Source organism: Triticum dicoccoides, chromosome 2B, assembly GCF_002162155.2.
Source record: "Triticum dicoccoides isolate Atlit2015 ecotype Zavitan chromosome 2B, WEW_v2.0, whole genome shotgun sequence".
NCBI lineage: Eukaryota > Viridiplantae > Streptophyta > Magnoliopsida > Poales > Poaceae > Triticum > Triticum dicoccoides.
The window spans coordinates 186,230,987-186,249,099 of NC_041383.1; the positions used below are offsets into that span (position 1 = coordinate 186,230,987).

The following is an 18,113-nucleotide window of genomic DNA, read 5'->3' on the forward strand; positions in this document are numbered from 1 at the left end:
ATGGTACAGTAATTTATCTGTCAAATGGAACCCATACATAGGTAGAGCACCAGGGCCCAGGCCACGCACACATGGCAGTTAACAGCTATAGACAGTACACCGTTAGGATTAACGGAAATTGCATCAAAATGTGCTGTTTGTTAAGTTTGTGTACCATTTTTATGGGGGTTTTAGTTTATTTATGGTTCTGTTAGTTCGCTGCGAGTTCTTGTACTACAGGTGTAATTAACTCGTATGGCTGAATGTATCTATGAGCAGAGTCTGGGGTAATAGAAGCTTCCATTATATAAAAAAGTAGACTACATTTCGGTATTGCAAGAGTAGACAGTGACTTACCAGTTGGATGTCCTGCCCATGGCTCCCTGCATAGTGCAGCTCGTCGAGCTGTATGAACCCTTTCGCCTGAACATGATAGCAAAGCATGTCGAGTCAATGTTTAGAGATGTATAGAACCCCAAATTAAAACGTTGTAGATTTGTTACTATCCTAGTACCTTTTCACAGCTCCTTCCGGTGACGACTGAAGTCGAGAACGCCATCGCAAGTTCTCTAACAGCATTACGCGTCTGGAGATTTCAAATTGGGGATGAAGATGATTCAGACATCTTAACTAGTAGCATGTAAATATTGGTCAAGCTCATTAGGCTTACCTGCTCGGACATGAAGGCCCTTTCAGGCTTTTTCACAATCGGCGTTAACGTACCGTCGTAGTCTAAAAACATCACAATTGTCTTTCCTTGGACGTTGGCTATGATATCATCAAAGAACTTTATGGCAGAAGGGCGTTTAGCCTGCAAAAATAAAACATTAGAAAATTCTTTACATATGTCAGTCAGCAAATAATTCAAAATTTTGAGATTGAATATTATGCGATTATTAGAACATATGTCGAACACCATTAAATTGTGTTGTGAGTATTGATACAGAAATAGCAACAGCAGCAATTTATGTTCGAAAATCAGTGGATGGAACAGTATGTTTTATTCAGTGTGGAGGAATCCTGGTGTCAGCCGTACTAAAGAGCAAGGCAGTGTAGCAAACTAGCAATACTTACTGAAAAAGGTAAAAAGGTACAATATAAACTGAAACATATAACAAAAGTCTTTCGAATTTGAAATCATTGATTGAAAGGTGTAATGTCGTGATTTTATTCATGGAAGCTCTAGAGGAGTACAGAAAGCCAAATGGGCCCCCAATTTGAGTGGGTTGGCCCTCAAGACCCAAAGATCCACGTCCCTCTTGCAGCAACCTATAATGGGTTTTGATCTTTCAAGATTGATTGAAAGATTTCACAGGCTTGAATCCCTGACTCTACCTTCCACCCGAGATGAAATAAATCAAATTGTTAAAAAGAGGCCATTGGACAAGGCCCTAGGCTCAAATGCTTTTAATGGGATGTTCATAAAGAAATGTTAAGAGTATTATATTTGAAGATATATTCAGACTATGTGATGATTTCTACTTGGGCAAAGCCAAAATGGAGAATTTCAATGGTTCCTTAAGTACTCTGGCCCCATAAAACAATCTTTGGAGAATGGTCATGACTATAGGCCTATCTCTTTAACCAATTTGTGTATTAAGTTTCTAATGAAGATATTGGCAGATACACTCCAAAGGGAAATCTTAAATTGTTCACATACCAATCAATATGACTTCATTAGGGAAAGAACAATCCAAGATTGCTTGGCTTGGACTTATATCAAATGCCAAAAATCAGGAAGGTTGAATGGAATATTGAAGTTAGAATTTTGATAAGGCGTTTGACACAATTGAACATTTTGTGATACTTGCAATTCTGAAATAGAAGGGCTTTTACAAAAGATGGTTGCAATGGGTGGAACTAGTTTTGTCATCAGCGATGCCATCAATACTATTGAATGGAGTTTCAGGGAAGCAATTTGTGTGTAAGCTTGGAGTGAGACAGGGCGACTCTCTCTCTCTCTCTATTGTTTGTTTAGGCGCAGATCTACCATTAACTATGGTGAATGAGGCTTATAGGAGTGTCACGCTTTCTCTTCCAACTAGCAATGTGCACTTGCGTTGCAACGGATCCAAAGTAGAATAATACATGTTCACAAACTTGAAAGAAAAACACTCTAGTTTTGGTATATATATCGCAAAAAATATACTCGTATTAGGTTTCACTCAAAATATATTCCTCGTGGCTGTTTTGATGAGGTGGGGGAGGGATGTGGTTGGTTTCAAGATACTAAGGGGTTTCTGCAATTGGAGCAGAGAAGTGGGGTCTTGTTGAAAAACTGCCACGGCTTACATCACAGTCGTTAGATGCAGATCTGATGGTCAGAAATGACGGATGGCAGACACACCATCATCACCAACTGAGTCTTTTATAGGAGTAGAGATACGTGAACTTGCTAATCAAGATTTTCAGATGATGGCATATTGCTTGTACTGCCAGCATCTAAAGGTCAGCTTTTGCACCTCAAGTCTCTGCTCCAAACATTTGCTTCCTCAACCGGTAACTAACACAAATCCTCAATGATGTCTATTAATGTGCTGGAGGAATTAGCAGGCTCCTTTGGTTGTCAAATTGGGACTTGGCTCCCTCTGGGCACTACTAGACCCAAAGTGGAGGAATTTTACCGAAAAAGGGTTTCCCCCCGCTTTGTATTCCAAAGCAACCAACACCGATATAGGATCGCTGGGGCGAACAGCATAACAAGCCCAAAAGAAAAAGAAGAAGAAGCAAATGCCAACAACGGCAGCTCGACAAAGCGCGGATGACCCGCCACCGCTACGCCCACCAGAGACAAACCACTACAACTCGAGGCTCCGGACCACCGCGTACAAAACAGCACCTCCAAGAAGGAAAGCGACGCCGACGACGCTGCTGCCCGGACATGTCCTAGGGTTTCCCCGGCACGCGGAGGGAGGTGGGGGATGGATATCACCGACACCCTCCAGGAAGGAATGGTGGCACCCGCAGGTGTCACCGCATCGGGGCCGAAGACCGGCAAGGATTTCTCCCGTACTCCAATCCCCACCGCCCAACGGACCGGAGCCGACCAGCCAGACCGTCGCCCACCACCATGCGCCATCGTGGTTGCACCGTCACCCACGCCGCCTCACTGCGGACACCAACACGAGGCCAAGAGGACCGGAGAGAAGCGCCCCGCGGAGGGAGAAGCAGCACCGAAGTCGAACGGGAGGGAACCACCTCCACCGCCGTCGTGCGGGAGGCCAGAGCCTCCGGCACCGTCGCGGTAGCCGTCCGGACGCGGCAGCAGGGCATGCCAGGCCACCCCTAGCTCGGCCAGGCCCGAAACGGGCCCGCTAAGCCCTGCCGCCACGCTGCCAAGCTGGTGATGGCGCCGCCAGCACCCTGCCGCTCATCGCCTCTCCCTCGCCTCCCGGAAGCCATGAAGCAGACCCACCCCACCGCCGGCCTGCCCAGGCCCAGAGGGGGCCTGAAGGGCCCAGATCTGGGCCAAGCGGGTGCCGCCAGACCGTGCCGCCGCGTCGCCCCGCCGCCAACGGCGCCGCTGCCGTCCAGAAATCCACCCCCGCTCGCGCCAGGAGCCCCTGCCGCCGCGCTGGACTGCCGCCGCCTAGAAGCACCGCCCGGGGTCGCCCCGTCCCGCGCCGACGGACACCCGAGAGGGGAAAAGCCAGGGGGCCGCCGCCACCAGCATCGCCCGGGCCAGGCCCGCAGCGGGCGACGGCGGCAGAGAGGAAGGGGGAGGGTGAGGCGCGCGGGGGAGAAGGCTGGGCGCGGCCAGCCGCCCGCGGGGGCGGCGCGGTCGCGGGAGAGGAGAGGGAGATGCCTCTGCGGTTCCATGTGCTGCAGTTTCAATGTGTGGAGGAATTTTCACGACTCATGATAGAGTAGAGAGTCATCTCACCGCTAGTGCTTCATTTTGTTCTGTGGGGTGCACCTGCAGTCGGTTAACTTAGCATCATCATCAACCAACATACTAGATGTGCAGTGTGTGTCCCTCTAGTAGTGCTTGAAATCATTGGTAGAACTAGATGGCACTGTCTTTGGAATGACTAGAAGAGTGTTCTTGCAGCATGGTCCATATAGAAGCAACATAATTGGAGAATATTTGAGCATCAGAGACCTACATTTTCTACATGGAGGCGAGGCTTCAAGAATTATGCCCCTTATGCACAGGATTAAAACTAGGAATGAGTATGTGTTCACAATTTGCCCTATATACCTTCTAGTCTTCTGTTTTTTTACTAGTTAGCCTCCCGTTTTCTGATTCTTAGCCTATACTTACCTAGTTTGTGCTTATTTAGACTAAGTTTTTAACAGCATTGTCGGGGCTTCCTTACAGTTTTCCCTCCAAAAACACTATCTGAACATAATGATACTATTCAAATATAGCATTTATTCGCAAACGGATTTCCATGTAATCTTTTATTTGGTAAGTGACATATTCCCATCAATAGAAAACATATTGAATCTTTAAGCAAAATAAAATACATCAGACAAACAACACATTTTTCCTAATGGGTGTTCAACTTCAGACATGGTTTTTTGTGCAGTTTGGCTCAAAAGTCTTTGTGGTTCATAAACTGGAAGTTATCTTTCTTTAAGTTATCATTTTCTTGCATTTTTTGTCTACATTCTACAAAATTGAGGCTTTGTTTCTAATGGACTAATGTTTAGCATTATCTTACATGGATAGGGCCTCTAGTTTTCGAATAACTTGGTGCATGCTGTGATGTAACAAGTGCTTTGCCTATTTGCGGCTAAATTGAGGTAAGACTAGACAATGCTTTAATGCATGTGATTTGAGTTCCTACTAATAATGCGTATTGCATGCCATCCACCTCTTTGGCGACCTCCATGTGGCAAACCTCCTATGGCTTAATTCCGCAAACATTGTACATTGTGTGTCTTCCTGCCATTCCGCAGACCTACAAAGGAGGGGGGCAGAAAAGATCTCCCACAACCGCCCATTAGCCTCAGTCATGCCATTGTAAAGATCATAGCCAAGGGGCCTACCATTCTTCTCAGGCTGCTCATGAACAACCTTGTTTCCAACACCCAATGTGCTTTCATCAAGAAGAGGGGCATCCATGACAACTTCATGTACGTTAGGAACCTTGCATGTAGGCTCCAAAAGAATAAAACATCTTCCGTCCTTTTCAAGTTTGACATCCACAAAGCCTTTGACTCTGTGCAATGGGGCTACATGTTCGACCTCCTCTAACGGAGGGGCTTCCTGAGTAGATTTCGTGACTGGATTAACGCCCTGCTTTGCACCTTGTCCTCGACAGTCCTGAATTGGTTTGTCGGCCCTCCCATCAATCATTGTCGGGGGTTAAGGCAAGGTGACTTGTTGTCCCTGCTCATTTTTGTCCTCACCATCAACCCCTTGTAGCAGATTCTTGATGTGGCCATTGGGCATGTACTCCTTCGCAAGATTCGGGGTCAGGGCACTATCTGTCGTACCTCCCTTTATACGAAGGCACGGTTATGTTTGTCGCCCCAATCAAAGAGGACATTCAAAACCTTGCGACCATTTTGAATTCCTTTGGGGAGGTCATGAGTTTGCCACTATTTCCAGAAGAACTACGATGTTCCTATTTGGTGTGGACACCTCAACCTTGATGATACCCTGTAGAGTTTGCCACCATGAGAACTTCCTCCCAATAAAGTACCCTGGCCTCTCGCTCCTGGCTTGGTAACTCAAGAGGGTAGATTTTGAGCACCGAGACAAGATTGTGGTAAAGCTCCCCCTTCATAGTGGAAGAATATTACTATGGCTGGTCGAACTGTGTTCATTAGACGTCCTTTCTCGCTAGCGGTGTACTACCTCACCCCTCGTTATCCCTTAAGTGTTCTCAATAGTGCCAAGAAGTTAGAGGGGGTGTTTCTTGGCTGGGAACGAACAAAGATGCGGGAGGGAAATTCAAGGTAAACTGTTTTCTGTTTATCGCCCCACCCACCTTGGTGGCCCTGGTGTGCTCCACCTCGAAAATTTCGCTAGAATGCGTCAGTTTACATCGCCATGGTTTGAGTGGAAGGATTCGAGAAGCCATGAGCGGATATGCACCTTTTTATGCCTCAACCACAATCACCATTGGTAATGATGAGGAGACCTTTTGGGACTCAATATGGCTGCTGGCTGCATGGAAGAAAACCGAAAGGCATCGCGCCCCTCATCTCTACGGCCTCCAAAGCATGCATGGATTATGAAGATTACAATGAGTAACGAGATATCCATGGCACACATCTTGGAGTTTGTTGACCTTTGGGATCTCCTAAACAACAACAACAACAACAACAACAACAACAACAACAATAGTCTCAAACAAGTTGGGTTAGGCTAGAGGTGAAACCCATAAGATCTCGCAACCAACTCATGGTTCTGCCACATGGATAGCAAGCTTCCACGCACCCCTGTCCATGGCTAGTTCTCTGGTGATACTCCAGTCCTTCAGATCCCTCTTTACGGACTCCTCCCATGTCAAGTTCGGTCTACCCCGACCTCTCTTGACATTATTGGCATGCTTTAGCCATCTGCTATGCACTAGCGCTTCTGGAGGCCTGCGTTGAATATGCCCAAACCATCTTAGACGATGTTGGACAGGCTTCTCTTCAATCGGCGCTACCCCAACTCTATCTCGTATATCATCATTCCGTACTCGGTCCTTCCATGTGTGGTCACACATCCATCTCAACATGCGCATCTCCGCCACACCTAACTGTTGAACATGTTGCCTTTTAGTCGGCCAACACTCAGCGCCATATAACATAGCGGGTCGAACCAGCGTCCTATAGAACTTGCCTTTTAGCTTTTGTGGCGCTCTTGTCACAGAGAATGCCAGAAGCTTGGCGCCACTTCATCCATCCAGCTTTGGTTCGATGATTCACATCTCCATCAATATCCCCATCCTTCTGCAGGATAGACCCCAAATATCTGAAGATGTCCTTCTGAGGCATCACCTGCCCATCAAGGCTAACCTCCTCCTCCTTCTCGTGCCTAGTAGTACTGAAACCGCACCTGATGTACTCGGTTTTAGTTCTACTAAGTCTAAAGCATTTGGATTCCAAGGTTTGTCTTCGTAGCTCTAGCTTCCTATTGACCCCCGTCCGACTATAATCTACTAGCACCACATCATCCGCAAAGAGCATACACCATGGGATATCTCCTTGTATATCCCTTGTGACCTCATCCATCACCAGAGCGAAAAGATAAGGGCTCAAAGCTGATCTCTGGTGCAGTCCTATTTTAATCGGGAAGTCATCAGGTCGCCATCACTTGTTCGAACACTTGTCACAACAGTATCATACACGTCCCTGATGAGGGTAATGTACTTTGCTGGGACTTTGTGTTTCTCCAAGGCCCACCACATGACATGCCGTGGTATCTTATCATAGGCCTTCTCCAAGTCAATGAACACCATATGCAGGTCCTTTTGCTCCCTGTATCTCTCCATGAGTTGTGGTACCAAGAAAATGGCTTCCATGGTCGACCTCCCAGGCATGAAACCAAACAGATTTTTGGTCACGCTTGTCATACTTCTTAAGCGGTGCTCAATGACCCTCTCCCATAGCTTCATTGTATGGCTCATCATCTCTTTCCACGGTGATTAGTACAACTCTGAACATCCCCTTTGTTCTTGAAGATTGGTACTAATATACTCCGTCTCTATCCTTCTGGCATCTTGTTTGCCCAAAAAATAAGGTTGAAAAGCTTAATTAGTCATACTATAGCTATGTCTCCGAGGCCTCTCCACACCTCAATGGGGATACAATCAGGGCCCATCGCCTTGGCTCCTTTCATCCTTTTTAAAGCCTCCTTGACCTCTGGCTCCTGGATTCGCCACACAAAACGCCTGCTGGTATCATCAAGGGAGTTGTCCAGTTCAATAGTAGAGATCTCATTCTCCCCATTGAACAGCTTGTCTGAGTACTCCCGCCATCTATGCTTAATCTCCTCGTCTTTCACTAGGAGCTGGTCTGCTCCGTCCTTGATGCATTTGACTTGGTCAACATCCCTCGTCTTCCTCTCTCAAATCTTGGCCATCTTATAGATGTCTCTTTCGCCTTCCTTCGTGTCTAACCGCTGGTAGAGGTCCTCATACGCCCGACCCCTTGCTTCACTCACAGCTTGCTTTGCGGCCTTCTTTGAGTTCACCTAAATAACGATGCCAAGGATGACATAAGATGGAAGCTTTTGGCCAGCGGCGGCATTGGCATACAAAGCACAATACTTGCGAGCTACTCTTAACTTTGATGAACACAACTGTTTGGAAGTCATGGGCTCCCCCAAAGGTCGAATCCTTTGCATGGCTTGCTATCCAAAATAGGGTGTGTACCGCGGATCGACTTGAGAAGTGAGGTTGGCCAAAATTGTAGGCTTTGGCCCTTTTGCGTAAGGGCACAAGAATTGGCCACTCATCTCTTCTTCAGATGTTGTTTCATATTGAGAGTGTGGACGATGATTAAGGATTGGCTTGGATTGGAGGCCTTTGACTTATCTCGATGGGCATATGAGTGACCTATAAAATCTGTGTGGAACATGTCGAGTTCCACCACCGCGAACCAGAAAGCGATGGCTTTCCTCACTATGTTTGCAAATTGGGTCTTATGGAATGAGAGAAATGCTTGTGTCTTTCAAAACAAATCCACGCCGCTACTATACATTTTGGTGCTCATCAAGAGTAAAGCCAATCTTTGGGACATGGTATGTGCTAAACATCTGAGAAACATCATGCTGTGAGAGTAACGCCTTTTCTAGTTCAGATGTGTTCTTTCTTTTGCAGCATCTCTGTAGTTCCCTTCTTAATTAATGGATGAGGCAATTCTTTTGCATCTGTTTTGAAAAATAGAAATACTAGTTGGGTTATTAAGAATTAAGATGAAACCGTACCGGCAATTTCCACCAAAGTAGAAGTAGGACCAATAATATTATCAGTGCGCCCGCAACACAACCCACCACAATCCAAACCTGCTTCTTCCCTGCATATATATACTTCACCCATTAGTCAATTATGTATAACAGAAAAGAATAGTTGGTTATACATATATATGTGGCCAACTCACCATTTTTTCCTCCGGGGGTGGCTAACCCGCCCTTGCCAACATCGAACAAGGGGCGTGGCTCCAACCTGTAGCTGCACGTCAAAGAAGATCTCCACTCGCTCTGATGTCCATGAAGAAAAGGTACGACCAGCAAATCCTCTAAACAGTCACTACAGTTGGCAGCTGACATTTTTGGGAAACATTCTGCAAGGCCATATATGCTGTATGTGCAAGCACCTCCTGCTAACTCTTTCTGCCCCGTGGCAGACATGTGAGGAGAAACTGCTGCCATCTTCACCAAATATGTGATCAATTCATTGATAGCCATGTCGAATACCTTGCTGCACTGGGCGGGCACCTGAGAACCATTGACCTTAGTGGCAACTTTGTGCACGGCCGAGTGAGATGGAAGGTCCTCGTCGGCGAATGCTAGGGTACAAACTTCGTAGTACATGTACACCCTCTTCCTCAATGGGCATATGACCTGTGCTTCCTGGAAGGCTTCGTCGAGACATGCCTTGCATGTAGATGCATCTGTACCAGGACGACAACGCCCCAGGCCATATACCCTGCTCCCCCAGGATCCGAGAACCTTTTTGTCAAAGAGATCTGGGGAGGAGGATACCGCATCGGGCAGCCCTGCAGACAGCTGCTCCAAGCTCTTCTGGTAGCTGCTGGGCACTGTGTAGTTCCCATCACAATCATGTGCCCAGTAACCAGGACTTGCTAGCGAGACTCGGGTGAGAACAAAAGCAAGGGCAGCCACTGCTGGTATCTTCATGCCTGCGCAGTAAACAAAATGTCAGTTAACTTGCAATTCATTCAGAACGATTCTACATGAACATGTTAAACAAACATTCTGCAAATTGAGTTGGTCCTGCGAACCAAATTAAATTAGGTAGAACATATAGAAGCACATCTAAAAATCCAGAACTTTGTTTTTGTGTTTTGGATAACACAATGTAGATTATGTTTAGTAAAGCATGGATCTGAATGTGTGAATAGGGGAACCATTCAGTGAAACAGGGCCACATTGTAACTCTACTGAGTTGAGTTCTTTTAAATTATTACATAGCATGCAGCTTAATAAAATTAATGTTTACATTCTTCCACTGGATTAATAAAAACATATGGTGGTTGGATATGCAGGGACGAGGCTGTGGAGCAAGGGGAAGCCGCTGCACTTGACAGAGCGAGGGGAAATGCGGTCGTGCAGTATTACGTATGCTGTATCTGAATGTCGAGGGAGTTACCATGTGGCGCTGTTTTTCTGAATGGTTTTTGGGTGAGCGTGCACGTTATCCCTGTAACACCGGAAGCCCAGGCAGCAAGGCATGTTCTGCTGTTCTGAAGGATTCAAGGTTTGACAGGGTTATCTTAGCTTCAGACTGTCTTTATTTGGCTAACAAGCTGAACTTTTCCTTGCTGGACAGAACGTCTGCTGGATATACATGATGCCGGCGTTGTGTGGGTTGACGAAGCCCTGGAACCGTTCCGTCCTCTCGTTTGTACTGAACAAGTTTTTTTTTAAGATGGATAAACAAGTTTGGCAAAACGGTGACTCTTTAGGAAAATATAATTCTACTGAGTTGAGTTAATTCAGTCAAGTTTTTTTTTTTGTAAAAAAGACTGCCTGGTTTGTTGTGGGGCAGGACTCCTAGATTGCTGGACAGGTAGCGTTGTTTTCGCTGAAGAAGCAGGTCCCTAATGAAGAGAGGATTTTTGGCTCTAGGGCTCCATGGAGCCTGAAATTTTAAAAAATTCAAAAGCTGAATTTTAAAGTGTAAAAGAAATCTGAAAATAAATGCACAGGTACTTAGAGATGTATACTACATGTGTGTAAAATTGCAATATAAAATATGTTTTGATGTGAGCTGTACAAAAAATCAAAATCATGTATTTTTATAGTGAAAGTAAATGATTTTGTTATTTTTGTGTAGCTTGCATAAAAATGTATTTCACAATAAAACTTTACACACAAGTAGTATACATTCATAGATATGTGTGTTTCTTCAGATTTTTTTTGAAACTTAAGTCAGTTCTTTCAACTTTTAACAAGCCACGCTCCATGGAGCTTGGGAGCCAAACACAATTTCTGGTCCCTAATGAAGACCTCTTTGGAGACCTACTAATCGGCCCCTGTAGCTCCAAAACGAGAACTAGCCCTCAGGCGCGCGCTTGTTGTGGTTCGGCCAAGCTATGCGACCTTCCTTGGCTCACTCGGTTGACAGTTGACTTTAAAAAAAACATAAAATTGAAAGAAAAATAACCTTGAAAAAAGTTCACAAGTTTTTTTTAAAAATCGAAATTGTAAAAACGTCATAAATTTAAAAAGAATCACAAAAAATTAAAAAAATCACAAGTTAAAAATATTTGTGTGTTTGGAAAAGTATTTTAATTCAGAAAAGTTCATGCATTTGAAAAAAAAACTACAAAAACCAGATACCCAGCCCTGGAAACCGATGATGTGAGAGATGAGTGTTTGGACCGGCCCAGTTGCGCTAGTGAATAAGCACGGGAACAAGCTCCTCTTTGACGTTACCATGAGCCCAACCCACTAACGTTTGCTTAGGCTGCCGCTCGCTCTACGCCCACTAGTTTCGTATTTTGATTTTAGTTTGTATTTTACTACAGTTTGTCTACTGTTCTTAGAAAGGAACCGACCGGTTGTTCAAATAACTTTCATTAATTTTATTAAATTTTATAAATTTATTGGTAATTTTAAAATTATTTGTGGATTTTAAAAGATGTTCATGAAATAAAAGGAATGCCCACATATTTGGCAAAGTGTTTATGGATTTTTATAAAGTTCATGAATTTTTTAAACGATCAGGAATTAAAAAAAAGATCCTGAATATGGAAAACTGATCACGAATTCAGAAAAATAAAGAAAAGTAAAAAAAGGAAATTAAATTTTTTAAAGAAAATCCAATGGAAAAAATGGCCAGGAAAAAAAGTAAAATAGAGAGAAAACTAGGGGAACATTCTAGAACGTTCCCAGGGCGCAGCTGCCGGTAAAACACTATTTGGCACTATAAGCACCAAATAGGATTTGCTGTCCCGAGACATCCTCTTCGACGGTTAATGTGGCAGTTGGTGAACCACCTAGCCTACTAAAGCTCGCATGGTTCCTGCTCGCTCTGCGCCCGCTCATTTTTTTCTTGTATTCTTAAAAAATAAATGGTACTTCATTGCTTGTATTCTGCTACAGTTGGTCTCATGCACTTCGAAAAACAACACCCAGTTTATCAACTACAAATGTTCAGGAATTGAATAGAAGTTGCACATTCAAAAATATTATCCTAAATTTCAAAATTATTCATGCATATTTAAAAAGTTTGGTGAAATATAAAAATGTACGAAGATTTTGTGGTCGAATTTGAAAAAGGGTTATAGATTTTAGAAACGTTTGCGGATATGAAAATAGTTTGTGGGTTTACAATTGTTTATGAATTTGAAAGACATTTAAAGAAATCTTGAGAAAAAAATGAAGAATTTATATAAAAAGAGAAACAAAACTTAAAAGAAAAACTGGCCAAAGAAACAAAACTAAAAATAGAGGGAATACCGGTAAAACATTATTTGGCCCATAAGCGCCAAATGTAATTTGCCATCCCATGACGTCCTTTTCGGCGTGATCAGTAACTTTCGCTCGCTCGCTTGGCGCCCACTATTTTGTGTTTTTCGGCTTCTATTCTACTACATCAAGTTTTTTGTTCTTAGAAAAAAAAAGTCAGTATTTTAAGATGCTCACCTTTTTTAAGTTTGTAAATTCATTTTTTGGGAATGTGAAAAAATGTTTGTGAATTTGAAAATTGTTCGTGAATTTTAAAAAAAATTGTGAAGCAAGAAATGTTCGCTGATTTGGAAAGAAGTGTTTACAGATTCTGAAATCAGTTTGCGGATTTGAAAGAAGTTTGTGGATTCAATGTGGTTTGGAAAAAAAATCACAGATTTAAAAATGGATCATAAATTTTAAATCTTTACTTAATCTGAAATTTTGTGAATATAAATAAAGTTCAAAAATTATGAAAAAGGTAAGAAAAAATTGAAATGAATAATGAAAAATAAAACGAAATGAAACTAAGTAGAAAAAATGGCCAAAAACAGAAGTAAAAACAGAGAGAAAAGTGGCCAGGAAAACCTAGGAATATACAAGAAGGCCGAAACAGAAAAAGCAGCTACTCCCTCCGTCCCATAATGTAAGACGCTTTTTGTAGTGTCAAAAAGCGTCTTACATTATGGGACGGAGGGAGTAGTTATTAAGTGCCAGCTACCGGTAAAGCACTATTCGGCTCATTTGCTATCACAATACCTTTTCTTCCTCGGCGCTTAACGCACCAGTTCGGCCAGGGGGTCTCCCGCATGGGCCTGGCCCGGTAACCCTTTGTTGACTCTCGCTTGCTCTCTTGCTTCGTATGTTTTTCTACAACTTGTCTGTTTTTCTTTAGAAAAACGTCCGCTTTTTAAAATATAAATGTGCACATATTATAAAAATCGCAAATTCAAAAATTTTGGTGAATATTAGAAGATGTTCGTGAATTAGAAAACAGTTGCGAATTTTAAAAAATATTGTTTAATTAGAAAATGTCCATAGATTCTAAAAAAAAGTGGTTGTGGATTTTTAAAAAGGTTCACAGATTTTAAAAATGTGTCCGGAGATTTTAAAAAGGTTGACAGGTTTTTAAAAAGTGTAACGATTTGAAAAATGCTCACGGATTGAAAAGAAGAAATGCAAAAAATCAAAATCAAAATGGAAATTGAAAAATAAAAAGAAAACTAAACCAAATAGAAAAACTGGCCAAGGAAAGAGAAAGTAAAAACATAGAGAAAAACAGCCAGAAAAATAGGAGAACCTCCTAGAAGGTTCCCAAAACTGGAAAACGGTCCGCAGTATTAGTGTCACGTGAGCTCCAGCTACCGGTAAAGCACTACTATTTGACAATATTAAGGTATGTACAAAATATTTATCTTAGCAATGTCATGTTGCGGTGGAGTTAAAAAAAACTTTGTGTTTTTTTAATTAAGAGATGATCTCTTAGCGACAGATCTCTCACCACATTTTAGAAAAGTCTAGTCAATAGAGATAAAATGAAGAAAACCCATCGTACATCATTCTGTTTTTGCTATTTCCAGATTATGTGACAGGATTAAGATAAGACTATCATACATATTCTTAGGATTTGCTGTCCCTAACCGATGTGCGAATCATACCAAGCTTTTTCCTTTTTTGAACTGCAATCATACTAAGCTGAGACACTCATAAAACCAGGAAAGCAATGGGTTCCAATATGCAACGGAAACATCTGAGCAATGGAGCAGATTCATTAAACTTTAAAGCTGGTTAGTACGATGCTGTAGGAGACCTCTGATTTCGTAAGACATCAAGGGCCATCGTTTGTCACTTTATTAGGCGACATTGTTTTTCAGTTTAATCAAAATAGTTTGTCTTTTCTTACTAATTACATAGTTTTATTTTATGTAATTGTGAAACTCTAGAAGTTGTATGCATTTTTATGGTATGAAAATTTGAAACCACAAAACTATGACTATTCATACACGAATTCTACTATGATAAACTACATAATACGTTGTAGTGTTGCTCACCTCTATACATTTGCGTACCACTTGCACCCTGGCCGGTTCACAACCTTTATGAAATATAGCCCTGTAGATAAATCATGTTAGATGAACCAAAGCACTAAATTTCGGTACCGTCTGATAAACTTTTATATCCATCATGTAAAAATAAATCAAAGACGACTCCTTTTGAACATAGTAACAAATTCAAATTAGTAATTTATCCTATAGAAGACGATTCCTTTTAACAAGTATGCTAATAAAACCTTTAATTCCTTTTGGGAGTTGAGAAGTGTATATGACGTTCTCATTTTTAATAACTTTTTATTTCATTATTCTCAGCATATCTAGTGCCAACTAATTTAGTCGTACAACTTGTGTTTTTGTGGCCTTAATACAAATGTTAAAAAATATATATATTTTAGCAAATGGAGAGGAGATTGAGCTCACCTGCCCGTACACTTCTCTCTAGTATATGTCCTGGCTCACCAGCTCTATAGAAAATCTACATGCAAGTACATCAATAAGTCAAACGGACTGCTAAAACATCAAACTCTAAGTTCAACTAAGCAATTTGAGGGAGTGATTTTTCCCATAATATTTTGGTAGTGTCATCGTTTTAATACACTTGAATTGGTGGAATGACTGATAAAACAAAGAAATTGACAAGTAAGCAGATTTGTGAAAATATATAAATATTTGTTGTACTAAAGGAATCATGCTGGTTAGAAAATTGGAATCAAGGGAAAACCAATACGCCTTCACAAGTTGCTAATAACGCACAGCATGTCCTCAGAAGGTTACAAAAATCATGAAAAAAGAAATCAAGATTCAGTTTGAACCAAGCTTCCAATTCTTAGTAATTGGATTTAACACTTCCTCACTAATATGCGGGTGTTTCATGGTGTTAGGAAGTGTATTGAGGACAGGGTTTGTCTAATCACTTTTTCGGCGGCCATTGTGTGTTTCTGTAGCTTGTTAGTCGAAATAGTACGAAGAGGGTTCTCAGAAGCAAACACCCATATGTGCATATGGAAATCATATACTCCCTCTGTTCCTAAATATAAATCTTTGTAGAGATTTCTCTATAGACTACATACGCGGCAACATGAGTGAATCTACACTCTAAAATGCATCTATATACATCCGTATGTGGTCCATAGTGGAATCTCTATAAAGATTTATATTTAGGAACGGAGGGAGTAGCATTCAAGAAAAAATAGTCAACCTAGCTCACCTGTCCCTGGACTACTAGTCTGCACGGTATACCCCTTCCTCGCTAACCATTCTTGGAGAATATACAATACCTGCAAAATCATGTTAAATTAGTGAACAAAATATCTGATCTTAATAGAAATAACCAATGAGCAATAATTTCAATAGGCTAGTTTTCATGCTTGTTGTTTATGTTATTTCTCAATGCATATGAATGTGCGAACTTACAATAGAAACAATAGTACAAGCTTCTCTAAGATACAAATATGACTTCTTCTATCAGCAATGAAAAACGTGTTGCGTATTAATGACATTGATCCTAACAGTTAAGAAGAAAATCCGTCATGGACTTGAGTCATTCAATTAGTGTATATATTGCTCATAATCATATAGTTGCACTAACATTTCAGGCACTATACTAGGCCACTTTTCGGAACTTCGCCATAAGAAGACAAAGATCAAGAGAGTAAAATAAAACAAATTTGCTTTGAGGCCGCAGTTAGCGGAAATAAGATGGCACACTCAAGTAGAGGATCCCTACTTGATTTCTTAGAATTTGTCATAACAATATTCATATAGAACATATAAGTTCACATTTTCTTCACCGAGCTGTTCTATTTATCATGTGGACATTTCATTCCTAGACCAACTCCTCTCATATGCAGCGGCTGGTTCATATCTCAACAGGATAAAAACAACAAAAAGAACGACAAGCAGAATCATACACATGCAGAAATTCAATCCGCTATTTTTTGTTGTTGTTGTAGACTCCATATTACCGGTTTCAGTAAGTAGAATCACTTACAGCATGCCCATGACAAAGAAAAAGCAAAAAATAATATGAAAATTGATGTTGGTGGAAGATAGTTCATTTTGAAAATTCGTATTTTGCACTTAATGTGATGATTTCAGCATGATGTGAGAGATTCATGCATGCATGTGCTCCCTGTGTTGGGGTAGGAATCTCATTGAAACCACCACATGGAGAGCAATAGTGCATATGTGTCGATTAATTTATTTTGATAATAGTGCCCAAAATATTATATGTGATGGCAATGGCCAATGGGTAGTTTAAAAGATGCTCTTCCACGCAAGAGCACGTACAAAATGGTGACCTAATTCAACTATTTTTATAGGGGCTTAAGTAAACTCTTATTGGAGGCAATGTAACAGATTTGGACTCAAGAAGATTTTGTTGTATATTCTTCCAAAAGTACAATGTAACTTGACACTTGATAAAAGTACAATATCAGAGGTGATTCAACAGCATGCGGTTTCTAAGGGCATCATCCCCGGCCCAAGTCCATTTATCGCTCACAACTTCCCATCTTGTAGTTTCGATGAATCAAGGGGATCTCTGAAACCTTTGTTGATAATCAAGCACAAGTGGCAGTGTTGCTACTCCAGTTTAATTGCGGTAAGAGAGTTCTTCTGTGCCCTTCTAGTCTAATTGCAATGTCTTTGTTGAAGTCTTTGGAAGAATTTCATGTACAAAAAATTATTACCATAAAAAGATTTCATCATAATTCTTGGTTCATCGTAATTACCATAAAAGCATTGTACCTGTAATGATTGTTGTGTTTGAGTAAAGTTATTTGTTCTTTTGCCAAAAGTAAGCAAGACAAGATTGAAAGCCAGGGGAGCAAACATGACTGAATAAGGCATCAAAGATAATCACATCACATAGCAATAGCATAGTGGGCTCAAATAATGGAGTATTATTACATCTCTTGTTCTTTTGACAAGAATGGGCAAACATCATGGATGGATTCAGCGGGTATATGGCATAAAAGGGCATATTACATTGCAGGTCACCAGCATGGGCGAACCAAGCAGCAGGCATTTCAAGAAGTGCGACAGCCTAGGGCCCATCTCAAATAAGCTTTGACGACTGTCTCTTCGTCCACATGAGACGAAGGTGATGAGTGGTCACTACCACAAGAAACAAAGTGATCCCCTTCGCCACCACCTGCATACAGTTGGCAAACCTCTACGAAGAGTTTGATGCCATGCTTACCATGCTCTGAATAGTGACATGAGAGAGAAGTCCTTCACCTTTTGCCATGGCATAGGGCCGGCTCTTGTGCATGCAGAAGCATATGTATCACCATGGCAAGGCTGAATACATTTTGCCATGACATAGGGCCAGCTCCTCCATGAGAAGCATATGTATCACCACTGGACCTTGACAAGGCTGAATACCTTTTGCCATGACATAGGGCCAGCTCCTGCATGAGAAGCATATGTATCATGAACTCTGAGAAATCTTTGATATTCAAGCCTAATGATATTAAGGGTACACTTAAGAGTTTTCC

At 41.8% G+C, this 18,113-nt stretch overlaps 1 protein-coding gene and 1 long non-coding RNA gene across 2 annotated transcripts in view; both read right to left on the reverse strand.

Annotated features, from left to right (window-relative positions):
* The window catches only part of LOC119360763, a 16,527-nt gene extending 6,743 nt beyond the window's left edge, over nucleotides 1-9,784 (reverse strand). Inside the window, exons 1-5 of the mRNA XM_037626270.1 lie at nucleotides 9,025-9,784; nucleotides 8,852-8,940; nucleotides 650-790; nucleotides 494-565; nucleotides 337-402 (exon numbers count right to left, since the gene is read on the reverse strand). Of these exons, the coding sequence (XP_037482167.1) occupies nucleotides 337-402; nucleotides 494-565; nucleotides 650-790; nucleotides 8,852-8,940; nucleotides 9,025-9,784 (1,128 nt within the window). The remainder of the gene's footprint in view (nucleotides 1-336; nucleotides 403-493; nucleotides 566-649; nucleotides 791-8,851; nucleotides 8,941-9,024) is intronic.
* A 7,663-nt stretch (nucleotides 9,785-17,447) lies between these two features.
* The window catches only part of LOC119362969, a 6,739-nt gene continuing 6,073 nt past the window's right edge, over nucleotides 17,448-18,113 (reverse strand). The window contains exon 2 of the long non-coding RNA XR_005173690.1: nucleotides 17,448-18,026. This is a non-coding gene — a long non-coding RNA (uncharacterized LOC119362969). The remainder of the gene's footprint in view (nucleotides 18,027-18,113) is intronic.